Source organism: Anoplopoma fimbria, chromosome 24, assembly GCF_027596085.1.
Source record: "Anoplopoma fimbria isolate UVic2021 breed Golden Eagle Sablefish chromosome 24, Afim_UVic_2022, whole genome shotgun sequence".
In the NCBI taxonomy this organism is placed as follows: Eukaryota; Metazoa; Chordata; class Actinopteri; order Perciformes; family Anoplopomatidae; genus Anoplopoma; species Anoplopoma fimbria.
Genome location: NC_072472.1, coordinates 8,665,243 through 8,681,802, shown reverse-complemented (window position 1 = coordinate 8,681,802; position 16,560 = coordinate 8,665,243). Strand labels below are relative to the sequence as shown.

At 38.9% G+C, this 16,560-nt stretch overlaps 1 protein-coding gene across 1 annotated transcript in view; it reads right to left on the bottom strand.

Moving 5' to 3' along the window:
- stk10 (serine/threonine kinase 10) overlaps positions 1 to 16,560 on the bottom strand; it is a 39,428-nt gene continuing 22,868 nt past the window's right edge. Inside the window, 15 exon segments of the mRNA XM_054626036.1 lie at positions 1 to 1,870; positions 2,810 to 2,923; positions 3,076 to 3,201; positions 3,286 to 3,474; positions 3,642 to 3,766; positions 4,546 to 4,675; positions 5,023 to 5,115; positions 5,318 to 5,497; positions 5,769 to 5,892; positions 6,627 to 6,751; positions 9,171 to 9,584; positions 9,670 to 9,689; positions 9,692 to 10,016; positions 12,177 to 12,311; positions 16,340 to 16,421. Of these exon segments, the coding sequence (XP_054482011.1) occupies positions 1,730 to 1,870; positions 2,810 to 2,923; positions 3,076 to 3,201; positions 3,286 to 3,474; positions 3,642 to 3,766; positions 4,546 to 4,675; positions 5,023 to 5,115; positions 5,318 to 5,497; positions 5,769 to 5,892; positions 6,627 to 6,751; positions 9,171 to 9,584; positions 9,670 to 9,689; positions 9,692 to 10,016; positions 12,177 to 12,311; positions 16,340 to 16,421 (2,323 nt within the window). The 3' untranslated portion in view covers positions 1 to 1,729.

The following is a 16,560-nucleotide window of genomic DNA, read 5'->3' as shown; positions in this document are numbered from 1 at the left end:
TAATTAGAAAATCTGCCTTTATTGAGTAATTTACAACAGTGGTTCCTTCTGATACAGTTTCATTCACACTCACAACCCCTCCATACAAACACTATCATGTAAACTGAGGCAGAGAGGAAAGCATACATGTGGCCATTAAACATGACAAAAACAGAGAATTTTTACAACAAATTTAAATACTTTTGAGATAGCGTATGAGAGGAAGAGAGAGATAAAGCTGTACCCCATTACTGACCTGGTTATATGTAAATCTGTAGGCCAAGCTGTTTAAAAAAAAAAAACACTGTCACCCAACAAAGCATCAAGTTCCTCGGCTGCAAAGTTTAGGTTTCAATTTAAGATTTTAACAGTTAGAGCCATTCAACAGCAGGCTAAATTGTTGAACTCCATTAAAATGATATGAAGAGTAATGTTATACAATCAGATGATTTGAAAAATTAAACCATTGCTTTCAAAATTATTAAGGAGAATGAAGATTGATTCATTTCTTAGCAATGCTGTTTTGTTTTTTTTCAAAAGATTGTTAAATAAACTTTATATTAATCCCCCTCCGAGTGCAAAGGAAGACGACGTTCAACAAAAATAAACCTCTTTAAGTTTAGCAAAGACATACAAGTAATATTGCACTTTGGTTAGCAGGCAGTGCATTTACTGCGTACGTTATAACAATTATACACTTAGTAAATTCCTTTTAATTTAAATCCCCTATCTAACGTCCTTCAAAGAACAACAGTATTTCGCTTTGGCTTCATCGATTCCCATCCAGTGTGACTGAATTTACAGTAAAATACAAAAAAACAAATGTCATAATAGCAACGCACTGTGAATAACAATGAGTCTGTCCCCATCTGGTAAAAAATTATTCCTAAGTAATCATTAAAAGAAACAAATAAATTGTGATCCGATTTAGCCTCATCCCCCATTTCAAACACAATAGAAAATAATAAGCAGATCTTTCATACCAGGGGTGTTAAAAAAAAAAAAACGAGAATGTAACTAAATTAGGATTTACAGTGATAAATCTGGATATGGTTGTTCTTTGTCAGAGAAAATAAATAAAAGCAGACATTAGCTGCTATATAACTTATGGACCAAACGGGTCAATGAGCCAAGGCATACAGAAATGGGAAAAATAAGAAAATGGTCAGTGACTATCAAATTTTGGGTTTGTTTCTGATCACAATATTTGGAAGACTGCACTGATAATTAAACAAAAAGTGCTTATGTACTGGCTCACCAGTTCTCATACAAACAAACCTTCTTCCTACTTATGTAAAAAAATAAAAATATTCCCAACCAAATAGTATTTTTTCTTCAATACATACTCATTAAGACTCATAATTATTTTTGGTATCTTCAGCTAAACACCACCGTATCATATTATCTTAACGTTTCACTGGTGGGCAATAAGAAGCGAGCTTGAACAGAAAAAGACAATTAAAAAAACTGTATGGGAGCAGATGTAATGTAATCGAGTCATTTGAAGCACATGAGGAGTTTTAAACCCATCAATTACTACAACATTTAAAAAGAAAAAGAAAAACCTAAGAACATTAGTAAAAACATAAATATTCACTAAAACAATAAAGGCACCCAATGGAGGGATAGGTATGCTGCCATTACAGGCAAAGCAAATAAAAACTGAGGCAGCAGGCTATTGTAACGCCTGGGGGTGTACAGGTAAAGGTGTGGTGGGAGGAGATTTTGTGCAACGTCATAGAGGATGTTTTTATGTTGTGGAAGAGTCTTGGTAGGGCACAAACTTGGAGAGTTTGTTGGGAGAACTTGGGTTTGGGCAATCGGAATTATCCCCCATCCTAAAGAAAGCCTCCTGCTCCTTCTTCTTCATGTTAAGCTCCTTTTCAAGGGCCTAGGTGGGGGGTGGGGGTGGAGGAGAAGGGGGAAACCAGAATATGTATGAGATTATCTGACCAAAGGCACTTTTTTTTTTTTTTTTTTTTTTTTTACACTTGTCTAATGTTGAACAGGTAGAATATTCATATGCTAACACAGAATAAACTGTTAAAGTGTGTTCCTTAGTGTTCTGCAGTCTGTAGAGACAAATTGTAATTTATGAAAAATAGCTCTTTTGTGCTCAAGCTCTTGTATTAATTAAAGGAATAGTTTGACATTTTGGGAAATATGCTCATTCACTTTCTTGCCAAGAGGATGAGTTGACTGATACCACTCTCATATCTGTTCTTGAAGTACTGTGTGGATCTTGAGCCAGAGAAGATTCTCTTACACTAGCATAGACACGACTCCATGAAGTCACTGCCAACATGTATCTCCCTATCAAACCATAAGTTGTTGTTTATATTTGTTTTGTACAAATAACGTAAAAAAAAAAGACGTGCAAAGCATGTTCTTTAACGTTTAAAAACAGCCGGGCTAGCTGTTTCCCCCTGCATCCACTCTTTATGCTAAGCTAACTGCTGCTGACTGTAGTTCTTTACTTAATGTGTAGGTAAGAGTGGAACTGTTCCTCTCATCCAAGTCTCAGCAAAACAACAAGTGAGCATGTTTCTCAAAATGTGGAGCAACTCTTGTAACTAGGTTACGTTTTAATATAAGCTTTGTTTGTATACATTCATTTGTAGATACAACTTCCTACTACGTTCTGACCAGTAGAAAGGAACTCAAGACTATCTGGTCCATCATAAGCACTTCAATAATGTCAGTACCATTATATTTAATGTGAAATATAACATATTGCATATCACATATAACTTATAGAATGAGTGTAGTTATGTGCGTTAGAGACATGCATATAAAACATTTTAATAACATTATGACGTGAAACTAGTACCTTCTTTCTGGGTTTCAGCTGATCCCTCCAGTCCTTCAGCAGCTGGTTGTGTTGTTCATCCAAATGCTTGAGTCTCTGAGTCTCGTTCTCAATCAACAGGTGACACTTTTCATTCTGCAGCACAAAAACAAGCTCGTGTTAACAGTTGCGGGATATTATTCTGGTCATTTAGTGCAGCACATTCTATAGACAGTTGAGTTAACTGGAGAAGTTTGATGGAGTTGTGAAACAAACCAAAAGATGAGAAAGTGTTTCCCCTCATTCACCTGTAGCTGCTGCAGCTCTCTGATATTGCTGTCACACTGGCCAATCATCTCTCTCATCTGGTTCTCGTGCTTCTGCTGCTGATGGAGCCTCTCTGCCTTCTGCCGTTTGTCCTCCTGCAGAGAAAACTAAAAGAGAGACAAAGAGAGTGAGTGGTTAAGTAATGAACTTGTTACTTAAACACGGAGTGAGAAAACCCTTGCTGGCCCTACCTGTTTGATCTTCTCTCTGTCCTCCGAGGTGCTGCCCGTCCAGTTGATGCGGAGGCTTTTCTTGAACATGGCCATGCGGGTCTTCGCCTCGCCGCGCTGGATCTTAGGCAACCGGTTCTTCTCCTGCTGTTGCCGAGCTTTCATAATCTCAATCATTCGCTGGTTGTAGCACTGCATCTGTTCTTGTTCCTGTTGCGACACAGAAGACAGGCACGTGGTCACATTCATTTCATTTGTGCTGAATAGCTTAATATAAAATGCAAAATGAAGTCCTGACTCAAGACATTTTGCTTTAGCATGCCATCTAAAGTTAAATGGGCGTAGAATGTTGGGTGTAAACATTGGTGATAATTTACCTTCTCGTGTTTTTTGAGAAGCTGATGCCTCTGTAGGAAGTACTGGTCTTTCAGCTGCTGCTTCAATAACTGGTGTCTCTCGTAAAGGTTCTTCTCCTCCATGTCCCATATGTTAGCTTCACGCTCTATTCAAAGTGAGGAGAGGACAGAAGGAATGACCAATAGTTACTGAAACGCAATACCTCAACACTGTAACATCCCAGTACACCAGGGGCCGGTTCCATAAAACTCTCTTTAGATTCAGGACTTAAAACTGTGTGTACAACCAAGGACAGAATTTGCATTTGCATACTTTTGATCAGATTTATTGAGACTTACACCTGATTCTGCTTTATAAATATCAATAACTGTGGAGCAGGGCACGCATGCACAAGCCTCATGTAAGGGAGTAAATTATGGTGTGCATTGATTAATGTGTATTTTTGCCTTTATAATAGAAAACTCAGTAAAGAGATCTATCAAATTAAAAGAAGCTGAATTTAAAGTTTTAAAGACTTTAAAGTGCCCCATAAATCAGGATAACATTAATTGATCATTTACAGGGAGATTATGGCTCAAACGTAAATAAAGAATACGATCAAACTATGTAAATTAACTTAATTAATATATTATTTAAAATTATTTTTATAAATGTGCATTTGATTGACATTATACAAGACAATAACAAAAATCTGTGAAATTGGCAAACAACCTAATATGTTACCAATCTCTCAACTTGTATATTTAATCACATACTTCTCATATTACTGACCCAGCTATGGTTTTTGTGCTAGACATGGTTTATATATATATATATATATATGTGGCGCCATTTGTGGGTTTAAGATCGATAAGACAATAAGGGGTCATTTGATCAGTTGGTGCATTTGATTTAAGTTAACCCTTTGCCTAACTTATACTGTACCTCTGATAAGCTGTTGTTTCCTGTTAAGACATCCCCTCTCCATTTCTGCAATCTCTCTCTTGTTGCTGGTGATGATTCTTATCATCGTTGTGTCCAGACGGTTCTTCTGAGCTGCCAAGAATGTTTCCTCCTACAGAGTAGAGAAAAACATGGGTGGAAAAAATGAATAAGGAAATGGCGGAAAAAGAACTACAACTGTAGTAGTCAGGTATTTACTCTATTTTACTGTGATAATGTTACAGTATCTTACTGTGAAACCAATGCAATTAGTATCTAATCATTTACTGTGAATTTAAAGTCAAATCATTTAGTGTACAAGACGAAAATGTTTGATTAGACTTTATCCTGTAGGTGATATGTTCTGTTTTCAGAAATGTTTAATTCATTTCTCAGTAGTTAAAATATTTCAAAACCAGTCCAGTGAAGTATGCATAAAAATACATAAAGTTTAAAATGACTGTTGACCCAAAAACTTACATCTTTTATCTTAATTTCTTGGAAGGAATTCATCCTCTGTTTCAAGGATTCTTTACGCTGATTCCTGGGCAGCTTATCAACGGATTGTTTTACCTAAAAATATCAAAAGAAGAAACATTTCAGCGAAGTATTTGACACATGATTTAAACACAGGTAGACAAGGAAGCAAACAAAGTATGTGAAGATGGACAAAAACCTCATTTATGTAACATTCATGTCTTTTAAGGCTGAACACAAAGCGTTATTTGACCCGTTTTCATTCCCTTCCCCACAAACTTCAACGTTTTCAACGTACCTCCCTCTTCTTCTGTTTTAACTGATCCTGAAACCTTTGGAGGTCGCGCTCCTGTTCTGCTTTGATGCGTCTGGTCTCTTCCTTGAGTTTGACATGGTGGTCACTCTCCATCTTTTCAATAGTCTGCTTCTGGTGCTTCTCCAGGTTCTCCACCTCCACATCATAGTGCTTCTTCTTGGCCTGGGACGCACCAAGAGGAAACAAGCACAATGTTAGTTTCAGTAAAAATAAAAACAGCCTTACCATGTTTTTTTTATTAAACCACCAAAGTCTAGCAATCAAATTACATATAAAAATTATTAGAACGTCATTTTCTGAGATATTACATTTTGTAGCTTTTTTTCTGAACCTACAAAATCCCATAAAGAAGAAATTCATCATAAGCCTGCCCAGTTCCTGCCAACTTTTCTATGAATAAAAAATGAATACAACAAGATAAACAGTGACTCACATTCATCTCCTGGTCAAAACGTCTCTGCATTTGATCCCTCTGCGTTTCCAGTTTGGCATTTAGACCAGCCTGAGCACGTTGCTCTTCCTTCTGCAGCAAACGGAGTTCACGCAGTTCTTGACGTCTTAACACACACAAACACACAGACTCTTACTTTATTTATTTTGTTTCATTTATGAGTTTAACAACTACTCAGACAAGTTAATGTAGTTAATAATTATATTTAAGTCAAAACTGTTAATCTGAATATTTTTCAGAAAAGTTCTTTTTTTTTCTCTCAGCATCCAAAGGGGCTTGTCATTCTCCTTTGACCAGAGTCTGTTGGAGGTAATGTGGTCACACATGCAATGTTATATTCCTACCACTAGATGGCACGAGTAATGCACTTGGCACTCGTTATGACTTCAAAAAAAGGCGGTGCAGTGTGTTCAAGACCTTTGTAACTCCACATATTCTTCATTTAAAAAAGAATAAATCTGCATAGATTATTCTAATGGAACATCTAAACTCACAATACAGTTAACCTTATCTTTTCCCTGATCCTAAAGTAACTTCAGAGACATTTTATTTTTCTTTCCATCCATAGACTGGATATATAAAAAGACCTAAATCAGTCTTTTTTCCATAACACTTTGGGTATTTGTAAACTCAAATCCTAAGGGGCTAAAGCCCAAAAGTTCAGGATTCCTAAAATAGTATGTGTAGTACAAAGCAATATCCAACAGGGCACATATCACTGTACAGTCTTTGCTGTGAGCTGAGGAACAAACAAACCACTGAGTTCACGGATGTCATTTCCTGAGAATGAGAAGAGAAACTGATTATTTGTTATGTAGAGGGATGGGGTCATTCACTTACCTCAGGAATCTCATCTCCTCATCTTTCTTCTCATCATCCCTGATGATCTTGGAGGTGGTCACGCTCACCTCCACGCCGTCAATTACGTACTTCCTGGTTCGTTTCAGAGTCTTACTCGAGTAGTCCTGAGAGGCAGGCAAAAAGATCAAAGGTCAAACAAAAAGGATGACATTAGGTTAGATCAAACATTAAGCACAAGACAAATATTTGTTTGCACTGACTAACAGGTAGCACTAGTTATGTGCTTGGGGGAGCACTGGAACTCCGCTGGTGGTTATTGTAGTAGTTTAGTAGTTTTGAGACATGCTGGGGGTCAAAGTGTTAAGGGATGGAACTACATTCAGACTTTTTTTTTTTTTTTTTTTCACGTGACATCCCATGAAGCAATTTATCATATTTAAAGCAGCTCCCTCTGGAGCAACAAAAGGCTTTTTAACACCCGTGTAAATATGAATGCCTTTGTGTCACCAAATGTAGCCTTTTTACCTAGCAGAAGGAGAGGCCGCTGTGTGCGTTAGTGTGCTGACAAAAGCATTGATATTCCTGTTGATCTGGTTCTACTGTAGCAAGCAGCAGGATGCTCTGTCTGTCACTGTTATGGGGAGTGCCATGCGGGAAGTAACCTCATCCAGTAAATATGACACAAGGTGACTTGGCTTCTTCAGCTCTTCACAACAATGCTGGGTGAATGCCTACTTTTTTTTTTTTACTGTGAATTTGGTTGGTTTTCAAATTAACCATTTGAGCAATTTTCCTAGTTACTGGAACAGTGACATTTTGGAGATTTAACCAAACACAATCAGTCTATTTCTGATCATTGGCCTACCAAGAACAGGGTTGTGACCCTTTCTTTGCTCCCAATAACTCAAGTATAATTTAGAGCCAGAATCACAGGCCAGTCCAACGCTGGCTAGAGAGGTCATGATAAATAATACATTACATTTTTTAATACAAGTCAGAGTGTGAACACTCCTTATAAGTGAAGAGAAGAAAAGTGTTATGTCTTACAAAGCACAGTGTCCCCTATCCAAAGCAGCCTCTACAGACAATATTTACAAGACTAATATGGCCGGGTTTACTCTGCAAACATTGGGCAGGTCAAACCCTGGTTGTTGTCATTTCCTGGTTTATAAATCATTTTTAGAAGAGGAGAGGAGAAAACTGAACTGAAACGAGGTAATTAATTTGGTTTGTGCATACTGTTATCTACTCTGACAAAGCTTCCTAATGAACCATCTACAGCTGAGCAAATAAACAACATATGAGGCTGTTGCCATGAATGACAGCTACTGGAAGCTACTTTTGCACTGTTCTGTACTGTTGATTCCCTATCTACATAACTACACTTTTATAGCAATAAATCTTTGTGATTGCATGTTTGAGTGTGTTATTAAGTACACACTGGAACTACAATCAGAGGATATACGAGTCGTTCTGTGGCTCATCTTTGTTTGTGTTTAAAGCTGTAATTTCCTATCACTCGTCATTCATAAAAAAGCACACGGAGCTCTCCTGTGCACACACTGATGCTCTCAATCATACAAACTCTTGCTTGTGACCTCCTGTCCAAAAAAACAAAGATAGCCCATTCACTCTCACCGCAGGCTGCTGCTGTTCTGGAAAAACTTAACATGCCACAAACCGACAACGAATCCACATGCAGTCAATAGGACTTCAATCATGGTCGGTCCATAAGCCTCCAGAAGCCAGCAGAGTGACAATGAGCTGCATAGAAAGTGACAGTCACACTGGTGAATACTGGACTGTGCCCACACAAAGGGCGCTGTTGGTCCCGATGAATGGAAAATGTTGCATATTTTGCTTCAGACAGGCTTGGTGATAAATGATAAAATGGACTCTCTCTTCTCTCCTCTCCTGTCAGCTTCCTAACTTTGCTATCTCACTGGGTCTGTGGGGCTTAGCAAAAAATTTGGTGGTGGTTAAGTGGTCTCTGGATTACGAAAACTCTCCATTTTTATTGGTTTATGTAAAAAATCATGAGGTTTAAAAGACAAAATGCTTTTCGTTGTCACCCTCCACAGAGTTCTTTTGATATACTTAATATTTTGTCAATAATTCAGCCCAGACACACCAAATAAATCAATATTCAGCATGAATTGTAACAAATTAAAACAAAAATTTGGCGTTTGAAAGCATCAACTAATATCTTTCTCCGCAGCGTCCCTAAATGCAACGTGTAGTGCAAGTCTGATGGAAGACAGGCTGTCCTCTGTTTCAGATGGTTAACACCCACACACCCCCAAACACAACACAATGCAGTTTCAGTTCCTCTGTGGGTGCCGAGAAATAGTTTTTCCAAGGAGGGGTTTTCCTACTGAGGCTTGGAGCTGGCTCTTTTACACTTCAACACTTGTCTATTTCACCTCAAAGACATGTTTTCAGCTGACAAACTTTAATGAATAAATGGTGTGTCTTAATCCCGGGTTCATTCATATTGACATATAAATAAGGACACTACAGGAATATTCATACAGGACAGATCAGGCTGCTTCAAGTGGAGAGATGTGCTTCATGTTGACTCACCCTTGCTGACATTGAGATGTTCTCCTTGTGGATCGACATGTCCATGCTCTCTGATGCTGTGCTGCCTGAATAAGAGTACCGTTTGTTTATAATCCCTCCAGTGATATAAGGTGAGACAGCCTCTGCGTTTCCTTTTTTCGATGTCCGATCTTGGTTACCCTTGTTTAGGCTACCATTTGGCTCAGAACGATGTGTAGGCACTGGGGTAGGAGCAGAGGATGGAGCAGGAGTGACAGTGGGACTTGGGTCTGGAGTTGGTAAGCCTCCGTTAGCCACAGCTTTGTTCTCCTCCTCCGTCACCTGGATCTTGGGCAGCTCTGGCTCTGTTGAGTCCACGATGATGTCAACGTGTTCCTCAGATGCCTTGGGCTGGAGAGATGGTGGCTGTTCCGTCTCCGGGGTCTCCACAGCAACCTTAAAATGTATTTTGTGTTATTATTATTGAATACACCATACTCAATACAATTCCATTTTCTAAATCTAAAACTTCAAAGAGCACCTTTTCCTCCGATGTGGGGTGCTCTTCCCATCCTCAATGCCCGAATCTGAGCTGGAGGTCTTGGTTGAAGCCTCGCTCTCAGATTTCTCGGACTCAAGATTGAGTTCATCGGCCAGTTTGTCGTCCAACTCTTCCGGATCCTTTGGAGGGAGATTCTGGCGTGGTGGGGGAACAGGGACCACCATGATGGCGCCTGGCTGCTCCTCTGTTGGTGTTTCCGGCTCAGCCTCCTTCCGAGGTAGAGGTACTGGAGTGGTCGGGTAGGTTCTGGTGGGGCTTGGGGTCTCCACAGACTGGTCCACTTCCAAACTGGTCTGACTGGTCTGGCATGGTTCCTTTCCTGGAGACTAAAGGAATGAGGAAGAAGGAGAAGAGATTTGTTGTTATGCGCTGATGTGACAAAACATTTTAAGTACCAAGTCATTAGTGGTCTACCAAATGTTTAGGTTCAACTGAAATCACACTTACTCATCCCTCAAAGATAATGTCGACATGTTTTATTCATTCATTCATTCATTCATGAATGTTTTAAATAAAGAGAATAAAAAAGGTCTTTGGGGAAATACCAGAGCTTATTTCCTTAGCAGGGAAGTTAATGTGATCTGTTAACTTGATGCGTTGTGTAGCAAGCTGCTGGCTCAGTGTGACCAAATACTTTGCCCATGGCAGAATGCTAAAGGAACTGCTCTATGAAAGGTTTAGCAAGCGGCATCAAAATGAGGTCTAAATCTACATAGACGGATACTGGACCCGTATTCAGCCAAATTAATGCAAAACTACGGGGCGCCATCATAACAACTAAACATTTAAAATACAAATTTCCTCCTTTTGGTTTCTGTTTCTTTTCTTAAAAGGTAACAAAGACAGTTGATTTACAAAGCAGCTATGTTTGCTGTAGCAGGCAAATTAATTTAATTTGGACTATTTCTAATGCTAATGGATTAAGTCTTTTAGGCGTCCCACCTCAAGTGAAGTAACCTTAACCTTTGTAGGAATGCCGTCATTCCTGTTTGGACTGCTCACACTTACTGGCTAAGATGGCTATCTTATCTGTAATAAGTACACAAGTAATTAGAGAGGTGAGAAGCCTGTATAAATCATGGCTGACAACCAGTCTTTTTTATGGCATTATTTCAGAAAATATGTGAGACAAAATAAAACAGCGGATAGTCCAATTGGAAATTGTAAAATCACAAATAAAACTGCCAATAAGAATAAAATAAAAGATCAAATCCTAGAAGCAGCATTCAGACAAGTAAAACACAGTCCATAAGCCTTTGATAAAGATAAATAAGAACAATCTTAAACTATCAAAAAATATATTAATAATACTCCCTAAATGATTGACTAATACACCATAAAACATCAGCATCCAGATAGGAAAGTATAATGTTTCTAGAGTAAATATAGAAATTCTCGAAAGAGGCCATCTTCACAATTTTAATTACAGAAGGTTCCAGACGTGTTAGACTGTGTAATTTCACTTCTCTAAATACTTCTCCGCTGTCTTCCACTCAGAGGTAAACAATACCATCAGACATCTTTATGGTCGGATTCTGCCTTTCTAATGTCTCAGCAAACATTTCTGTGTGGCTGTGTATGATATATAGGAAGAGATAAACAGCCAGATAACTGTTTTGCTAAATTATATATGTAAAGTTAACTAAACACAGAGATGAGAACTCTGATGGTTGGACTCAGCAGAACATTTCCTATAAATAAATCCAGACTGAAAGGCTCAGTAGTAATTAAACCAATTTATGATACAATGTAACATTTTGTGTTTAAAACCCTGATGATGTAGTTGGTTTTATCTGGGGAAACGGGGAGTGTCCAGATTTTTCAGTAAACAGAGCTGAATAAAGCAGAACTGAAATAAAAATAAATAAATGGGCAAACATTAAATTTTGTGGGAGAAGAACATCCACGTTCAACACATTAGTCTGGCCACAGCTTCCTGTTAGAACGTCTATTTTTAGGGTCTTCCAACACTGTGCGTCCTTGGTGCATAGTAACCTGTATTTTACACAGCATAGCAACAGAACAATGTGCAACCTCAAAAAAGTTACTCCATTAAAAAGGTTGTGAGGTGACAGCTTTTCTATACAAGAGCGGGGACCAAGGCAGCACCTATTTTTAAACATGTGTGGGTGTGTGTGTGTATGAATGCCAGTATTCCGGTTTCTGTTCCGGTGTTTGTGCTGAGGGCAGAAGGTAAACTTGCACTCTTAAACTATTGCATGTCACTCTCTAATCTTACTATGAGCATGAGCTTCATTAACTATAAAACGAAGGCCCTTTTCTTTTTCTAACTTGTCTTATTTCTTTTAGTAGAAGTCAGATCAAAACATTTTCTGTCCCATTATTGACCCTGTAAATCCAGATTCACGTGAACTCTTACAACCCAACCCATGGACTGCCCAGTCTTGTTTTGGAAACAAACAATGATGGTGAAGAAAATGAAAGGACAGAAAAGAAGTAAAGAAAAAAAAGTGGAGGTTTGGTACCACAGTGAGCTCCATGGCATCGTCCTCCTCTCCTTCCTCCCTATTGTCCTCTATTTCCTCCATGACTTCAGCCTTGGCCTCGGCCACCAGCTCCCGCAGCGGACGGTTAGACGTCACAGATCTCACAAAAGGGTGCTGTGGAAACAGGGGACAGAGGCGAGACGGTTATTTAATCATCAGTTAAAATGCACAGTGACAAAACCAGTGATTTGATTTCATTTTATGCATCAGATTCTGAGCATAAATCAACAACACAAAGAGGGAGAAAAACTAAAAGGCCTGATGTCACCAAAAGAAAAACACTCTTAAAACCATGAAACAATATTAGCTTGAGGCAAACAGAACATTTTCCATGGATCTGAATATAATTAGACCATGAGACTATTGCTTGAGGAATGCTGCCAGTACTAGACTGACAATGACAAAGTAGGAATAAGATAAGGAACAGATGAATGTAGGCTATGGAAACAAATAAAATTCAGCTGAAAATATAATTGTAGTCAGATACATAATTTGCCCATGGGGCTGTGAGATGCAACCGACATAAGTGGCAAGGCTAGAGGAGACTTTCACTGCGGGGGAAACTCTATCTGCCACCTGCCTGTTCCTGAACAGCTACAACAATAGTGTCTCTACAAAACAACTCTCCCTTTAATGGCACACTGATGGAGCACTGCTCCATCTAACATCATGCTCCTTAAAAGCAGGCCATCTTTACTTTTATAGCTGCTTGAGAGAAAAATGTGTGTTTTGCCAGAGTGCAAACGTGGCACTAATAAACTGAGTGCAAGGATAATAAAAAGCTAAATTAAAAGTTGAGTGCGGCCGATCATCAATTATTCAGATGCTTTGCACTACCGTGTAATTTAATTGGAACAGCTGACAGAGGGAAAAGGTTACAAGTGGCGCTCAACCATGAATTGTGCATAAGTCGGGGTGTGTTCGCACATTTATTGATCACAGTTGTTTGTGTGCAGGGGCTTGTCCTTGAGGACTGCATTAGGCTTCAGCTGTTAACTTCTCCAACAACTGACAACAGCCTGCTATTGTCTGATGAGTCAGGTCAAAAAACAATTATTGCACCACAGTGGAAATAGTGTTTGTATGAAAAACATAAGATTTTTTCAAAAAGCATGCACACACACACAAGCAGATATTGATAGCAAATATTACATTTAAATATAAGTTTTTTTCCTTAGAATTGGAATTTTAAGATTTATAAATAATTCCTTCTCTGCCTTCCATATTTGATACAAAAGACTACTTTTATGATTGAGTATCAAAAACAAGCTTGGCAACTGATTTAGAGGAGAGCCACACTGGGTCATATTTAGACAGTTCACAGTTAAACTGAATCAGACTCAAACAACCACACTACCACTTCCTGAGTGCACACCAACATGCATATCAGTCAGTTCACTCTGTTAAAGCCATAAGGACCAGTGGTGGTAAGGAGGGAGATAAACAAATGCTGGGATTTAAACATTTGCAGCTACACTGAATGCTCAAATGATTTGAGTTTGTGACGCTTAGATGAGTGTGTGACAGTAGTGCTGATTTATCATTAAATATAAAAGCAGGGAACAGTCAATTATTCCCCAGATTATGAAAAAAATGTTTTGCCCCAGTTTCCACGATCGAAGCATACAAGGTTTAGTAAAATAAATGACTGATTTAAAATATTAGCTGTGTACCTCTTTTCCTTCCCTATCAGGCACCATTAGAAAAACTTAGTGTGAGAGTCCAGCCTCCAACTGTTTATTGTAACAAGTGAACATAGACCTCCCATGCTTAAGCTAAACAAAGGCTTCCTTGAGGCAAATCAAAGTGAATAAAAATGGCAAACAGTAGGATATTTCTGCCCTGTTAAATCTAGCTGCTTTTTTTTTTTTTTTTTTTTACTGTCATTATGGATTAAGCTGTGGATCAGTGAAGCCTATGTCCTCTCTTTTAGGTTTCACGTTGCTTTTGGACCCAAAGAGGCCTGTGATTTTGGGTCTGACATGCTTGGCTAGGCGTGAAAGGTTAAACGTGAACAATATGGCCCATTAGGGGACCAGAGGAAGGGGATGTGTGAAGGCAGAATTACCTGTGAAGCACTGACAGTGGAGTGTGTGTGCAGTTCTAGTTCTGTTTTTGTGAGGATACATTTGAGTTTTAGACCTTGAGTGAGCACATTTTGGGGAAAGTGAGAGCATTTTGGTCATTCTTCACTACTTCAAAAAGGGTGGTTCAGAAGTTAAGAATTGTTTTTAAGGCTAAGGTTATAATTAGGTTATGTTTGGGGCAAGTTCTGGTGTTAGACAAGCAGTAATTTTGGTCTACATAAATAAAATTGACTTGACTTTTAGTTTTTGAAATATCATTCAGAAAAATCTCCTGCTCTGTATAATCTACAGACCTCACAGAAACTACTTTACTTAAAAATAGTTCCTGTGAAAACTGTCCTGTTTCCAATGTAACCATCACTGTACACCCAACTCTCATAAGATTAATTTGATACTAGAAAACTAAAAAGTTCTGGAGTTATAAGGGTGTTTTTTCTATGATTTCCAAGCATTGGAGATATTGATATCCTTTCTAAAAAAGTGTAAGTCACTAAAAAGATGTGAACGATGTGTAATGGTTTAAACCCCGACTTGAATCATGATATCAAGACAGAGTACAACTTTAATAGTACGATAACTGACTGCACCTTCCACGACCCTCTAAAACTCCTGCACCCCCCTGGAGAAATACTCCCATGGTCAAATTTCCCGACATACAGACGTGTGGTAATCAGAACAGAAAAGCATCCAAAATGACACATGAATGGAAGCTACACCAAAACACTGAAGAAAATCTTGGCCATGAGAAACTATGTGGGAGGAGAAGCTATATTCAGTGTAATGAGTACAAGTCATCCAGATGGTCTCCCGCCAGACACACAGTGACTGATACTGTGTCACGTTGTTTGTATACATTCTTTACAAGCACACATGCGGGACAGACGCAAGACACAAGGTTCAAATATGTTAAAAACGGATACCATCTTAGAAACGCCTGATGACAGAGACCTTATTGATTTTATCCTTTTAAGTCACCCACACACACACACACACACACACACACACACACACACACACCTCACACAGTTTAGCACCTACAGTCCTTAAATATGACTCAATCTTAATCTTCATTTTCACTTTCAGAAATACATCTGTTTTCCATATCCATACACTCCAACGAGTAACAAAGTTTGACCTAAAAAACTTTTCACATAGACTGATGGTAACTTCCAGTAAACTGAATTGAATGCCATCATTGCACAACTATCTACAGTAAATACTATCTGACAGCCGTTTGGAGCAGCAGGCATGATAAACATCTAAAACCTCCAGCACGGCACCAAAAACCGGACCCCGCCCGTCTCTTTCCCCCCACTGGAGAGCACATGCAGAATTCCCCGTGGACCCGGGTCTAGGATTTTCATCTCTGCCTCTCTCTAATTTGCCAGAGGTGGCGAGCTCAGGGTAATCCAGACATACTATTGGCTGAGGGTGGGAATGTAAATAGCTGGCATTCCCTCAGCTGTGGGACATAGACAGGAAACTGTGGCTCTGAATTTTAATAGACACTGTGCTCGCTCTTTAATCCACACCCTGTTCACTTTTTCTCTCATTTTTCTTGCTCCGTACTTCGAAAAACTTTTGTCCGACTTCATCCTCAGATATTATTGTTTCAGCCTCTCATTAGAAATATCCTAGCCTTCTTAATTCTTTGGCACAAAAACCTCCATTGTCCATAAGATGAAAACGTTTTAACACGGTGCTTCAAAAGATTGTTTACTCCCCTTTCTCGTTTTTTTTAGCTTTGTTCTTTCACTTTCTTTTACCTAACTTTTTACACCATCCTTCTCCTTCTCTGCCTGCTCAGTTTCTTCCCCACTCTTGTACACCACCTTCTCTTCCCCTCCAACATGCCAGTGCCCTCCACGGAGGCACCGCTCTTTTCCCTGGCATAGATCACTCCATTCAGGTCTTAAAATAGAAGATTAAAAAGGCCCTGTATATGTGTGTCGGTGCAAGATAAGGGCAGAGTGAGGACAATGTTCCATCATATATCAAAGTGCAGCATTGTGTAACATTTGCTAGGTTGTAATTGCACATTGCATCAGGGCCTACCTGTGTGAGCTGTGCTACAGTCGGACGAGTCTCTGGGTTTTTGTCCAAAGATTTCTTCAGGAAATCTTTAAAATCCTGTGACCTTGAATGAACATAAGACAACAGTATTAATCTGTGTGTGTGAGGTGTGTGTGTGTGTGTGTGGTGTGTGTGTGCATTTGTTCTGTTCAAATGCAAACATTTGAACAGAACATTTCCAGATATGCAATGTTGGTACATGT